Genomic DNA, 14733 nt, shown 5'->3' on the forward strand with positions numbered 1-14733 from the left:
CCAAGGGTCTTGTCATTTCGTTCTGAAGGGATTTCTCCCAGTCCTCCTGTCCTACCTGGTGACCCAAGGATGCGTGCTGCTCACCCTGGTAATCCACCGCAGGCTCATCAACATTCAAGGAATCAAGAAAATTTTCCAGAGCAAAGGGTCCCACAGGTTCCAGCCTCACTGCGCCCTGGAACTTCTATGCACCCCTCCATGCAAGCTCAGTCTGTAGCTCCATTTTCTCAAGTCGGTCCAAGAGGTCCTGGCCCAAATGAGCACCTTATTCACTCAACGCCGAAGATGTCATACCCTGTACCAGAAGGTCCATCGAGGCCACCTGTTGCCGTCCCCCCTGGAGCTCCTGGTGGACCCTACCAGCCTTCTCAACAGCCGCAAACACAGCTTATACCTGGACAGGTAGCAGGACCTGGCAGTGCCCAAGGTCTTCCATCATATGACCAAGCTAAACTGATACCTGGTTCACAATCCATAGACAGACCTCCACAACAAGGTCTTCTGCCCATGACGGCTTGGACACAAGGTCAGCATCAAGCCCCACCGCAGCTTCCACCGAGTGGTCCTCAGGTACTACCAAATCAGTTAAATCACCCCCCAACATTATCATCTCAACAACAATTCCAAGGTCCAAGAGCACCTCATCCCACATCCCAGCCACAACTTCCAAGTCAAGGAGGAGGACCTCAGATGTACCAGCAGGCATTTCCGTCAAGTCAATTGTCACAACCTTTGCAGCCTGCACCTCGCCAACATCAGCCCAAGAACTGGCAGACCCATCCCTTCCAGTTTCCAAAACTGGCACAAAACTCTGTACAACCGGTTCAGCCTCGGCAACAGTTCCAGCAAGCTCAGCAGCCTTATCAAAGACAACCTCAGCCTCAGCCACAGTTTCATCAATCTTTGCCAGGCCAGCATCCACTTCAACCACCACTTCAGCCCCAGAAAGTACACCAGTCTCAGTCACAGTTTCCCCAAAATTTCCAAGGTCAGCTTCTAACCCGCCCACAGCAGAAACCTCAACAACCCCCGCATTTCCAACAGCAGCAATTCCAACAACCGCCACCTCGATTTGAGCAGCCCATTCCTCCATTTCAACATCCCGCCCAGTTTCAGCCACAGTCGTCTCAGCCACAGCAACAAATTCAGCCTCCCAGAGACCCGACACAGGCAACTCAGTTCCAACCAGCACAACATCAAAAGGGTCTGCAGCAGCAGTGGCAACAGCAACCTCCACAACCATTGCAGCCTACTCCTGTCTACCAACCACAATTGCAGCAACCACTGCAACCCACAAGACCTCAGCTTCAATCAAACCTTCAACCACGATTGCCGTCCCAGCCTCGAGTGATGCAGCCACCTCCACTCGGTGAAAAGTTTCAAGTAGAGCGTCTCTCTCAGCAGACTGCAAACCAAGGTCAACTGCCCTCGCAGAACGTACAGACATCTTTAGGGTCACTAACGATCCATCAAGGAAGTAGAGCTTCTGAAATAGTTCCTCAGGTACCGCCAAAGATGGTCCAGACACCTGGTCAACTGTCTCAGCAGCAGGAAAGTTCTGGGGCTTTTCCAAAGGCACCAACAGGATACCCAGCTCAACAACCAAACCCTGGTCGTAGTCCGGGTCAACAGCTATCGCAGTCCAGTAACACGTCAACACAGTTAGGGTACCCTCAGTTACCTGAGAAGAAACGTTCCCAAACTGACCAGCTTTCATCAGTACCACCTCAGGAAGGGTACCCAGCTCCACATACTGGCTTGCAACGTCCTATGGTTATGCAGTCCTCTCCTCAACAGCTTAACACTTCTGCAGGGTCCTCGCCAAGTTGGCCTTACCCTCACGTGTCACAGCCTATGCCAACCACTAACACTCCTCAGCAGTACTCACGGCAACACTCGAAAGATGAGCAGCAAAGACTTGAAGGAAAACAAAGTACTCCCCATAGACAGTCATCTATGGAGCAGACTTGTGGATCGCTTGGATCCCAGCAGATGCTACAAGATCAACTTCGGCAAGAGCAAAGAGGATACCCGCCGTCCATGGTCAGCCAGAATTCCCCTGATTTCAACAAACAAAGCCAGTACCACGGACAGAGTGGAGGGCGTCTTGGTTTCTACCCGTCTTATGGTGGACGTGTCAGTGAGTTGCCGACTTCATCACTAGGAGGCAGTCAGCCATACAGCTTCAGTCCAGTGTCTGCTCCCACTGCACCACCACTTGTTCAAGGGGTCAGACCAAGCCCTACAAGCCTACCACCATCGTCGGCTTATGCTACAAGCTATTCGGTGTCTGTGGCTCAGGCGCAACTAAGTCAACAGCAGCAGATGCAGCAGCTCCAAACGCAGATGCTGCTTCAGCAGCAACAGCTGATCATTCAGCAACAGGAGCTTCTGAGACATCAGCAACAACAGCAGCAGCATGAATCTGATCAGGGTCAGCTCACGCAGCTATTCCAGCAAGTGCTTCAGCAGCAAAGCAAACTGGCAGAAATGGAGCAGAAGCTATCAGAACATGATCGTGTTGAAGAAAAGCTTAAAAAGGAACATGAAAAAGAGGATCATGGCAAACCATCATCCGAAGAAAGGGACAAAGGTGGGTCTCAAAATGGGCCTGAAGAACCTGAAAAGGACCGTGACATTGCAGAAAAGACCCTTCATACAGACAAAGAAGGACCTCATTCAGCATCATCCCCCATCTCCAGGTTTAATGCCTCGTGGGGCTTAGATTTTTCAGATGGTGCTCATGGTAAACTTGACATGGAGCACGTTTTTGGTGATCTTGCCAAGAAACAAATCAGTGAAATTTCTGATATGAGTACAGCTGGCAGAGCTGATAGCCTTAAACCAACAGTACGTGAGAATAGTCAGAGTGATGTGCTCGAGAGAGGTAGCGATGTCACAAAACTATCAGATGAAGGGAAAACAGAGGATACGATGTCTCCAGTAACTGGTTCATCCAGTGACATGGTTAACAGTGGTGGAATTAATGAAGAGACAGCACATGTCAGTGGTACATTGGTCGAGAGTGTAGTCCCAGGCGTAGCAAGCGACAAAGGGATTGAAGCCTCTGGTATTGTAGAGGGGACCGACAAAGGAAACTCTGGGGATGGCGTGATGTCCTCAACTGCAGGTCAACCAGAGAGTATTTCACAGCCTACTGAAGAATCCACAGATGAGTACAAAGAAACTAAAAGACGTCAAGAGATCGAAGAACAAATCCAACAAATTAAAGAACTTCAGAAAAACACACAGCCTGCCCTGCCACCGTTGCCACAGAAACAGAAGTATCTCTATGAGCCAGGAAAGATGCCCGAGCTTCCACTCAAACCACCTGATAAGAAGTCTGTGGAAGAGGCGGGAAAGCCATCTCTGCATCGACAGTGTGGTCACTACTATAACACACAAGTGTCCAGCATTGGACAGGACGAGAATAATGAGTGTTTGAGTGAAGAGGAATACTTACAGAGGCTGACTCGCACTGTAGAGACCTTTGATGCTCTTGTAGTTAGCCTAAGTCAGAAGAGGGAAAATGCACCGTTCAATGGCTTTGTCAGCGAATGGAAGGTTGGTTATAGCTAGGGAATCTATAAAATGTTTATGGTTGTAAAATATCAACGAGAGATTATCTGTGCCAGAGTTTGAGTGGCAAGGCGAAAGCCAGCCGTTTTGAATCATTTACAAGTCAGACTCTAATATTCTGAAATGACTGAAGGGGTTAATTAGTTTCTGAACTTGTTTGACAAGTTTGCCAAGAACTTAAGACCTGTATTGCTTTTGTTTACAAATGCTGGAATGAAAAATGATTTTTTCAAATTGGGTCCATTTTTTGTCGATGCATTTTAGGACTTTCTAAACACATGGTCTGTACATATTTTTCATTTTGAAAAGAAGCCAAAGGGAAAGTTAGAAGTGGTGGCAAGGAAGCAGAGTGATTGGAACAATGAACTCCTCGGTTCAAGTCCCACTCTGGTTGCAAATAGACTATTCCGCTGATAGTAAGTTCCTATTGACCCCCGGGTCGTTCCATTGCTTTGTTGGGGCTTCATTGGCCGTGAGCCCCCACAGAGGACTGTAAAGACCCAGGATTCAGTTTGAAGTTGCTATTAGCGGGTAGTCTTTCATATTGGACCTGTTTCTTGGTTTTCCTAGTTCAGCTCCTTGGCTGCCCTTGTAGACAACCAATTTGTCTGAACTCCCACCAGTTGAATAAGTATGTGTTGTGTAGGAGAGCCGTAAAACCTGGTTTTCACTAGCGACGCAAGCGCAAGCGCAAGCATAGAGCGGTTTTCGAATGAGTGTCGCAAAACCAAAACCAAAGTAATTACTTTGGCCTATCAAAAAGGACGGAGACCATCCAGTAAACCAATCAAAATTCGGAAGTAATTAAACGTAGCCGACACAAAGCGCGGGAAAATGTGCACGCGCAAGCCAAGATTGGTTTTGGTTTCACTTCTGATTGGTTGAAAAAGTGGCGTGAGAACTTTGAACCAATCACTGAGTGAAGTAATAAACCAAAGTAATTATCTAATTACTTTCGACACTCAATTGAAAACCACTCTAAGAGCTGTTATTGCACCTTCCATTGAAAACGGGGTTGACCCAGGTCATAAGCGCAAGCACGAACGCTGGAATTAAAATTCTTCCTTTTCCTTGTGCTTGGGCTTATACTTGCGTTCGCTTGCGTTGTGTGAAAACGAAACATAACATAAGCACAAGGAAATCTGCTACATCTGACCGTGTCTGGCCGATTAAAGCACTCGTTCCAGACTCCTTGCTTCTGAGCATTTAAATCAAAATGGCGGAGGCCGTGGTTGATGTTGATGCTATATCGACGTTCTTTTTCACCTAAAATATGCTACTTATTGTCGCGCTTCCGCTTGTTCTTGCGTCGCTAGTGAAAACCAGGTTTAATGAATACTAGTTGGTTGTCAGATATATACCGCGATTTTGTTGCAGTCAGAGTAGTCTTTTTTCAGCTGAAAAGTCAAGAGGTACTGTCAACATTTTAAAGCTTAACTTCAAGGATTATTTTTGTTCAGATGAAAGGACACCTTTCACAGAATTAAATGTCATATTTCTTCCATTATTGTCATTTTCAGGTCCTTGAAAAATTGCAGGAAGGTGATTCAACTAAGTTCTCTACTCAAGTAGCAACTCTTAATCCATCCAAGAACAGATATAGAGACATACTACCTTGTAAGTATTAATGGCCATTATGAAATCGTCGACCTCGGATGTTGCGTTTCTAGTTTTCTGATTGGTTCACTTATTTTCAGTTATGAGCTCATATACCCTATGACCTAATATGGAAACTGATTGCGTTAAGTGTTGCCAAGCTGAAAAATTTCAAACGTTCAGCATGTGATGAAAACTTAATAAGACAACTATTCCATTCGCTTTTGTTGGATATGAGACAGGTTATAGCCATCTCATATCCAAAGCGCGATCATGGAATAATTGTTGACTATTCTTTTTATCTCAGTGGTTACATAAATTGAATCTCCAGTCCCCAAAAATAACACGTCCATTTGTACCAGAGGACTTCTAGAACAGTTTATACTTTTCGATGCTTTCGTCAAACATGTAACATGTGACGCCTTCATTCTTGTCAAAATGAAATCGACAACTTCATATAAATATAATTATTATTCAACACATTGTGACATTGCCCAAATATGGTGATAACGCGCTCAATATTCGTCGTGCGTACTCAACAGACATCCTGCGATATACGTAATTTTGTGTGTCTGGGAGAAAAATGGTAGGTTTTCCAGCTTTTTTTCCCAATAAACGTAAAAAATTGTGCTTTGTCGTCCTGCTCGATCTTGCGGAATATTGCCTGATACCTCAGGCGCAAATTTTCCCCCCGTTTGCGGCCCCAGGAAACATTTGCTTTGGAAGCAAAATTTGTTTTCCGGGAAGCAAAAATATTTCTGAATTCGTTCAGAAACATTTAGCTTCCTTGCGCGCCGAGGAAACATTGCGGAAACCTTGGGAAACAATGTTTCCGCAAATACCTTTCCTCGTTTGCGGGCGCCTTAAAAGTTTTGTCTTTTCACTGCCGTTATAAAAACCACGCCGGAGTGTTGACTAATGTTGATCAACGTAGTTGGTCCGTTAAAGTGCCCCTCACTTCCTTTTTTTCCTTCAGATTTTGAAAGTGTTTGCTTAAATTTTGAGCTTTGATTTTTATCTAAAGACCGTTTACTTTGAGTGTAAGGTTTGAATTTCACGGTCCGGCATTACTCGCGTTTATAACTGACCGATTGGACCTAAGAGGGTTGGATTCAGGGAAAAGTGACGTCAAAGGCTCACTTGCTTAAAATTTCAGCGTGTACATGCAGCTTTTTATAAATGCAAAACGCAAATTTAAAAATCTGAAAGCCCAAAACTCCCGTGCTGCAAATTAATTCTGCGTCGTACACGCTCATTGCATTCTTAAACTAGTGAGCCTTTGACGTCATTTTCTCCTTAAACCAGCTCTCTCAAGAACTTAAAGTTAGTAATGGCTGACCATTAAATAGGAAAAATCCAGTTAAAAGAAACAGGTGTCTTTTTTAAATCAGGGATTTCTTGGTCACAGGGGCACTTTAAGCCTTGCGTCTAAGATCACAACCAACCAATATTGGCCAACAATGTTGCAACGTTTACTTGGGGCTCAAAAACGAGAGCCATCCGCACGTGATGGATCCCAAACAATGTTTGCCTTCGTAGTTGGTACTTACAACTGCGCGTCCATTATGACCTGCTAGAAATTGTCACCCGAAAATACGGTGGGTTAAGACGTTTATTCAGCGCCAAAAATCTGAACACCAGACGCCCTGTCTAAAGGGAAAAGGATTTAACCCTGGAAGCGGCTGTATTGTCACTCGCTCTTTGAGAGACAATTGCTTGTGCGAGGATCATTTCTGTGTTTCGTCTACAGCCCGTACTTCAAATATATACATTTCTTTCATCGAGTCCTTTCACGGGAACATACGAGCCCAACAAATTGACCTGGGGCCCGTTTCTCGAAAGTCCCGAAACTTTACGGGCCATTTTCGGGTGTCACATTTCCCTTTGTATCTCAAGAATGGAGAGGATTTAAGTCATCAAACTTCACAGACATGTTTATTTTAGGTGGCTTGAAAACATGTTAAAAGATCGGCTTTCCTAAACAAGCGGTTGGCATTTTCACAAATGGCTTTTCGGGACTTTCGAGAAACGGGCCCCAGCTTACAACTGAGTGTCTTCATAGCTCAGTTGGTAGAGAATTGCACGGGCTTCGCAGAGTTCATGGGTTTCGAATTTCGTTGGAGCCACCTGAATTTTTCAGTTGTCCAAAAGAGACAATTGCTTAAATTGTCCAGATGAGTACGAGAATCATTTCTCTTTTTCGTGCATTGTGACTGTTTTCCTATTATAGGGGACCACACGAGAGTAATGCTGACGACCAAGGAGGAAGGAGACTACATCAACGCTAATTTAATCAAGGTAAGACAACCTAAACTCAGCAAAATTCTCCGCTCCAAAATCTTGAGAGAGACTGGTACGAATGGAGCATTGTGGGAGTGCATTTTCGTATACAATAAGTAGTTGTTTGTATTCTTGTTCAACCACAGACGCGCAAAACCGAGAGACCAATCATGCGATGCTGCTGCAAGGACCCAACCTGTCACTTATAGCGAATGCTAATTTGAAAACTCTTTGATGACAAGGCTTAACCTGATTGCAAAAATAGTATAGTAGTTTTTGTAGAGGCCAATTGAATCGAATTTTCGACCTCGCTGACGTCATTATTAAGGGAACTCTGTACAAAGAATGGAATTACACAAAGAAGATGAAGTTGGCGTATTGATGTATTGTGCAAATAATTTGGTCCTCCCTTTTTCGGATTGATTGTGGAGAGGGTATTTTTTACTCTGACCAACTGCTCCAAAACAGTGACAGAGCCCCTTTAAAAATTAAAACCAAACTTCAGCTTTCAACACTCAAGGTCCGTTGCGTAGAAGTGCGACTCAAGTGTTGTGTCGTCATTCGTACAATTTCCATCCTTTCTTTCAACAGAAAGTTACCCCACTGTCGCCAGATTACATTCTGACCCAGGGCCCCATCGCAGCCACCCTCGGAGATTTTTGGCTGATGGTCTGGGAACGAAAGGCTCCTGTGATAGTCATGCTCACCAAAGAAGTGGAGGGAAATCGCGTAAGAAGAAGATCTTTATGTTTTCATACCCTTGCTGGTGGTAAAGATTTAAAAATTCGTCTGAATCATGATATAGCCACTTAATGAACAACATCAAGAGGTAGTCCTGCTCACTAGCTTTCATTTGATTGGTCACTTAAAACATTTCATCCACAGACTCAAAACCTGCCATTACCGTATACAAGATGTAACAAGAAAAGCATCACAGAAAAGTACTGCTTAGTAGCTTTCATTTGAATGGTCACACTTTCGAATTTTAGCCACAGACTCAAACGTTAGAGCCACTTTGTATAACGTGATAAACAGCACTGGCTTCCTTGGAATGGTCACACTTTACGATTTCACCCACGGACTAGAAAGCTAGAACCACGTTGTACAGCATAATAAACCGCACCACAGAAAAGTACTGTACAGGAATTTTCGTTTGAGGATTTTAACCACAGACTGGAGGAAGTAGAATCACTTTGTGCAGCTTAATAAGTTGTTTTAATGTTACGTCATCGCCACCATGTTGGTGGACGAAAACTACAGTTCTCTCATTAGCTTCCTTTATTCGTCCACCAGTAATATAACATCACACCATTACAATACAATACAATACATACTTAATTGACCGCTCCCCATAGGGGCTTTTCAGGGCCAGTGAAACACAGTGCAGCTGGAAAGTTGAACCAGGGACTACCAGGAACAAATTCAACGAGTGGTCAGAGCGGGTCTTGAACCCGGGATCTCCGGATCTCAAGGCAAGCGCCCTAACCACTGGGCCACACTGCCTCCTTCACCATAGTCACCTCGGTCTCAATAGATTGGTTGAAAACCATCTATAAACAGGGCCGTTTAACGTTCGATCATGAAAACCATTCATTGTGTAGTGATGTCACTGAGGGACTTCATCAAGGTTTCTTATCGTGTTTCAGTTAAAGTGCCATCAGTATTGGCCCATAGACGAGGGGCACACCGTCGTATATGGTGCCATCAGGGTTCACATGAGGAGGCTAAGTCACTGCCAGGCCTGGATCGAGCGAATTATGCATGTACAACACGCCGAGGTGAGATAAGTGCGCAGTCATACCAGCGGTCCCCCATCTTGGACGAAAGCGAATTGATTAACCTCTGCCGCCCTAATGTCTACTGCATGTTCTCCCAACTTTTTTGTATACATTTCTTCAGGCATCAATAAAGAGAATGTTTCCACAACGGGAAAGGTTATCATAATTGACCATTCCTTCATTTTTGTTACCTGTGTAGTGATATTGAGATGAAAAGTTAGATGTTGATCACTCTAAAAGAGTTAGCGGATAAGTTAATTATATGTGATTGGAAGACTTCAGTTGACAACTTTATATCCCTTATTATTATATGGCTTGTGTTTGTAGCCGATATAACGCGCGCTCTGATTGGCTAATTGTGACTGAATTGTAGGGCATTATTCTCCCGTAATGCCCACGGGCCGATTACGGGCTTGCAAAAACAAAGCAAAAGGTAATTAAAAAGCCATATAATAAACAACTTACTAACCTCACTTGCTCGGGACCGTACTGGGGAATATTGGCCCTCGGTCGTTTTTGTACGGACCTCGCTGCACTCGGTCCGTACTGCCACGACCTCGGGCCAATATTCCCCAGTACGGCCCTCGCGCTCGGTTAGTAAGAAGTTATTATTATTCAACGCATTGTGACAATGTCCAAATATGGTCATAGCGCGCTCAATATTCGTCGTGCGTACTCAACAGATATCCTGCGATATACGTAATTTTAATGGTAGTTTTCCAGCTTTTTCTCCAATAAACGTGGAAAATTGAATAATAAAACAATTATCCTGCTTAATCTTGCGGAATATCGCCAGATTTTAGCCAACTCGGCCTACGGCCTTTTCTGCTAAGTATCAGCCGATATTCCGCAAGATTGAGCAGGATAATTGTTAAATGTTAGGAGCAATACTGTCTTGACATGAGACAGGTCGTTTATACAGCTTTATACATCGAGTCCCTTTTAAGTCGTTGTTTACGGGCTTCTAACGACACTTTGTGATGTCCAACATGAAAGCTTAGCATCTCATTTGTGGTGAATCGTAAAGAAACCTAAGAGGGTACATCAATGCTTACAGATAAGTTCTCTACTTTAACCGTTGTTTTTTTGTTTTAAACTTCAGAGTGACGAGGTTCTCGTGGTGTCACACTTGCAGTTTGTCGGCTGGCCTGACCAGTAAGTCTCTTAAAATGTTAATTTTAAAATTGGGGTTAACTAGACGAAAAAGAATAATTTTCTTCGAAGAAGAGATTAAATATTGTTCGAATATTGGGTTTCCTTTTCATCCGAACGAAAGGGCAGCAATCAAGCCGTCAAGATATGGTGGGCCTATAAGTGGTTGCTTTAAAAGGCTTACGTTGAATGAGGCTTCGTCGAAGAATCGATATGATCATCATAAGCGAAATTACCATACACTAAACAGTTTTTTCTTTCTATTTCAGCGGTGTTCCCCATTCTCCGTCGGATCTTCTGACGTTTTTGTCCGAGGTTCATAATCATCATCAGGAAAAAGACCCTCAGGCTCAAATGCCCCTTGTGGTACACTGCAGGTACGGGCCAGTTTCAGATAGCAACATCATGTACCCTACTCAATGCAAGGGGTGCGATTTGTCACGTGACCCAGGCCACCTTAGATTGGGTGGCAAATGGCAGTTAGTCACGTGACATGGTCGAAAACTTATAGGCTTATCTTTCGAACCTTTTAAACTTGAAAAGTAGCTTTTCCCAGTTATTTATCTTACCTTTGAAAAGGACTGGGTCGTTTATTATTATTGTTATTTCTATTTGTCAAATGTTTCTTTTATACTCAACGTTGAGCCCTTGTCAAATTCCTCTTCTGACTCGGATGTGGCTTATTTCAGTGCTGGTGTCGGCCGGGCAGGAACATTTTGTGTGGTGTATTCTGCTATCCGTGAACTTCATGGAACCAGAAATATTGGTAGGAGATCTGTTCCATTATTAGTTTATACCAAGAGAATATGGCGTTTGAGCGTGAATCCCAGTGCCCCATGATAAGTTGCTGTTTGCCTCCGTTTCAAAGCGAGTCCTGGTGCACAACCATTCAAATGCAAATGAGTGTTGTATTTTCATGCAAATCAAACTCACTATCATTAGAATGGTCGAGCACCAAGATTCCTTTTGAACCAGGGGCAAACAGCAGCTCGGAAATGGCCTATTGTTTGAAATATATTTTTAGATTGCGCCCGTGCTGCGAAGGTTATTTTTATCTGTTGTTCCCAATACCGCGCGGTCCGCTTTCACATCATCTGACCAATAACGAAGATATCAGTTTAGAAACATTGTTTTTCTTCAAGCGATTTGGATTTGATCTTAAAATCAGGATCTTAGAAACGGTTAGCGTACTCTTCAGTCTTCGTAGTGGCCATTTGCATTGTTCAGTTTGTTAAGTTTTGGTCTCTTTGGCTGTGACTGTGTTGAATGGTTTTTTGAGCCATGACTTGGGAATATTTGGATAAAATCCTGTTTCTCCTAACCGGAGTCGATTCTATGATGCCCTGCTTTGTCGAGATTTCCTATTTAGAGCGGAGGGGTTGGCGCAGTGGTAAGATCTCTGCCTTCCAACCCTAAGGTCCTGGGTTCCATTCCCGGTTCTGCCGAGACTGGAATATTTGGCGACCTTCTTTCCCGCTAAAGCTCACTCAGCTTTCCATCCTTCCGAGGTCGGTAAAATGAGTACCAGCATGCATGGACTGCTTAGAAGCGGCTGCCATTTGCGCCTGTATATGCTTCCAGTCCGCTGGGGGTAAATTGATCATTGTAAAGCGCCTTTGAGACGTTTGTGATAAAGGCGCTATATAAATGCACCACTTTACTTTACTTTTTTATTTGCCACTCTAGGCGAGAAGGAAAGGCAACCTCTGTGTAACGATCTCTTCGATGTTGTTTAGAACTTCGGGCGAATATTTTAACTCTTAACCGGTTTAACTCGCTATAACCAGTTTGAATTTTAACGCCTTCCAAATGGCGGAAGAGTGGAAGTGAAGTTGCATTCACGCCACGTCGCGCATGCGTGACAAAACATTATGGAGATCCTTTCCTTCTCGCTTCTTGCAGCGCAACCGTTCAAATCCCGTTTAAAGTTGGATTTTTTTCAGGCTTTCTGGTGAATACTATAGTTTTTTTTACTTTCATCAATTTACTTTTCCTATAAGAAAGCAGGTGGACCTGGTAATTTTTCCCACGCCTTCGCACAGGCATAATCGAACCCAACGGCAGTCGAACATGTCTAATTTGAAGTTATAACTTTGTCCAATTTTCAAGGAAGAAGGAGCTTTCTCACATTCTTTATCTAAAGCCAAACATTCTTTTGTTCCTTGTCAGTGAATATTCCAAAACTCGTCCAAGTCTTCAGGAAACACCGCAAGTATACAGTACAGAAAAAGGTATATATGAGTCCTGTTTAAAATAAGGGTGAGATATATTTATTTAGTTTATAGTTTTGATGGTGCTGTGGTCAGTTGTTCTCAGAGCCTTGTTGAGAGGCCGATTCCGATTATTTTTCGAAACGAGGTCGAATTTATCTGACATTTGTATTGGCATTCCACAATTTTTTGTCGCAAATGAAAATTGCCACATTCGAACTTTTTGTTGTGTGGACGACTTGTCACCTTAAATGTGGCAAATAAGAAAGAGTGTTCGTGCGTACAGTGATCTGTCTTGGATGGAAAGAAAAAACGTTCAACTGTGATTCTTCTTTCTTTACTTCCTTTCAATTACCTAGGAGCAGTACGAGTTCTGTTACAGAGCCATCTTGTATTACGCAAACCAGTTTGTCCAGTTAGGTAAGTTTCTATCGCTTGATCCTCATAACTTTTTACCCCCTTTGTCTGTCAAGGCGGGGTACACCTGAAGGCCGTTTCTGGGGTGTTTTGTAAATTTTTGGGTGATTTTTAGGTATATTTGGGTGAAATAAGAAATAGTTCAGATTTGATGTAGTTTAAAAACTAGGAGTTTCAGTGTGAAAGTAGAAACTGCTGGCGTAGAAACTGGGAGCAGTGACTGGTTTTTTTTTTTAAAACAGCTGCAAATTTTTGAAACAAGAGGGTACCGGAAATGTGCGTGAAAGTATTTAAAGAGCGAAGAAAGGTGTGCATATCTTTAACCTGTGTGGCAGGCGTTACTATTTTGTAAGCAAGGGATAATTTCAAAACAATGGCTTGTCAGTTCATTTTTTGAATTAAAACTTCTGTTCTTCTGAAATTTCTGGCCCCTTTTCAGCAAAAGAGTTACCTTTTGAGAAATGTTGAGCGTCGTTGAAAAGACGACAATTTAAATTTGTTGTCGTGCTTGACATTTTAGAGCACGCGATTGTGTGACACGTCTCGTTTTTACTACTAATTTGCATAAAATAATAATTTCACCCGTCGTGCGTGGCTCTGAGGAAAGAAGGACGTGGTCTAGCTCGATAACTGATTTTCTCTTCGCTCAACGGTTGAAGACGTTGAAGAACAATTTGACTTGGTCGTCAAATGTAAGAGGTTCAAAGACTGAACATGTACGGTACGGTTCAATGATGATCGATGACGACCCACTGGAAAAGTACTCGACTCGAAGGCTGTGAGGTTGTAAGATTCCCTTCCGCGTGCACGTGACGTCATCACGGGTATCAATACCCCGGATTATAGACATGATAACACCACAATCGACTGCGCATGCTTCCGATCTTACATTCCACAAATTTTGATTTTTTTCGCTAATATCAAGAAAAGTCTGCTGCCTCGCTAAGGCTCGCCAGCAATTATAATTTGAAGTTAAAAATTGATATTGACCATTTTCACATTCCCCATAATACACTTTGTTTGCCCCCCCCAAAGTTTGCACAAAGCATTGTTTTCAAATGCTCTTGGGAATATGCAGTGTCCCAAGAGCATTTGAAAATAATGGTTTATGCAAAGAGTGGGGGGCAAACAAAGTGTATTATAGGGAATGTGAAAATGGTCAATATGGACACCCAAACAGTCCCCTACCAACCTGGCCTCAGTTGTTCAAAGGGTAGATAGCGCTATCCGCCGGATAAATCACTATCCACTGGATAACTCAATTGGTTTTGCTATTGTTTAGAGCAGTTTTCAATTGAGTGTCGTAAAACCAAAACCAAAGTAATTACTTTGGTCAATCAAAAAGGTCGGAGACAATCCAGTAAACCAATCAAAACTCGAAGTAATTACACGTAGCCGACACAAAGCGCGGGAAAATTTGCACGCGCAAGCCACGATTGGTTTTTGTTTCACTTCTGATTGGTTGAGAAAGTGGCGCGAGAGTTTTGAACCAATCACTGAGTGAAGTAATCATAAACCAAAGTAATTCACTAATTACTTTCGACACTCAATTGAAAACTACTCTATCCGGTGGATAGTGGTTTATCCGGTGGATAGCGCTACCCATCGTTTGAACAACTGGGGCCTGGTGTGCTCTTGGGTTGAGGGCAACTGTCTGTTGATGTTCCAAAAATAATTTTCTTTCTTTTATCCCTTCTTTAAACCTCTCAAAATTCCATTCA

General features: G+C 43.4%; 1 protein-coding gene across 1 annotated transcript in view; it reads left to right on the forward strand.

The window, feature by feature from the left end:
- LOC138049008 (uncharacterized) overlaps positions 1-14733 on the forward strand; it is a 46480-nt gene that overhangs the window by 28057 nt on the left and 3690 nt on the right. Inside the window, exons 30-39 of the mRNA XM_068895119.1 lie at positions 1-3564; positions 5100-5196; positions 7406-7473; positions 8047-8184; positions 9102-9233; positions 10336-10388; positions 10655-10762; positions 11075-11151; positions 12555-12616; positions 12955-13015. The exon at positions 1-3564 is cut by the window's left edge and continues 248 nt beyond it. Of these exons, the coding sequence (XP_068751220.1) occupies positions 1-3564; positions 5100-5196; positions 7406-7473; positions 8047-8184; positions 9102-9233; positions 10336-10388; positions 10655-10762; positions 11075-11151; positions 12555-12616; positions 12955-13015 (4360 nt within the window). The remainder of the gene's footprint in view (positions 3565-5099; positions 5197-7405; positions 7474-8046; positions 8185-9101; positions 9234-10335; positions 10389-10654; positions 10763-11074; positions 11152-12554; positions 12617-12954; positions 13016-14733) is intronic.

Source organism: Montipora capricornis, chromosome 5 (genome assembly GCF_036669925.1).
Source record: "Montipora capricornis isolate CH-2021 chromosome 5, ASM3666992v2, whole genome shotgun sequence".
NCBI classification, from domain to species: domain Eukaryota; kingdom Metazoa; phylum Cnidaria; class Anthozoa; order Scleractinia; family Acroporidae; genus Montipora; species Montipora capricornis.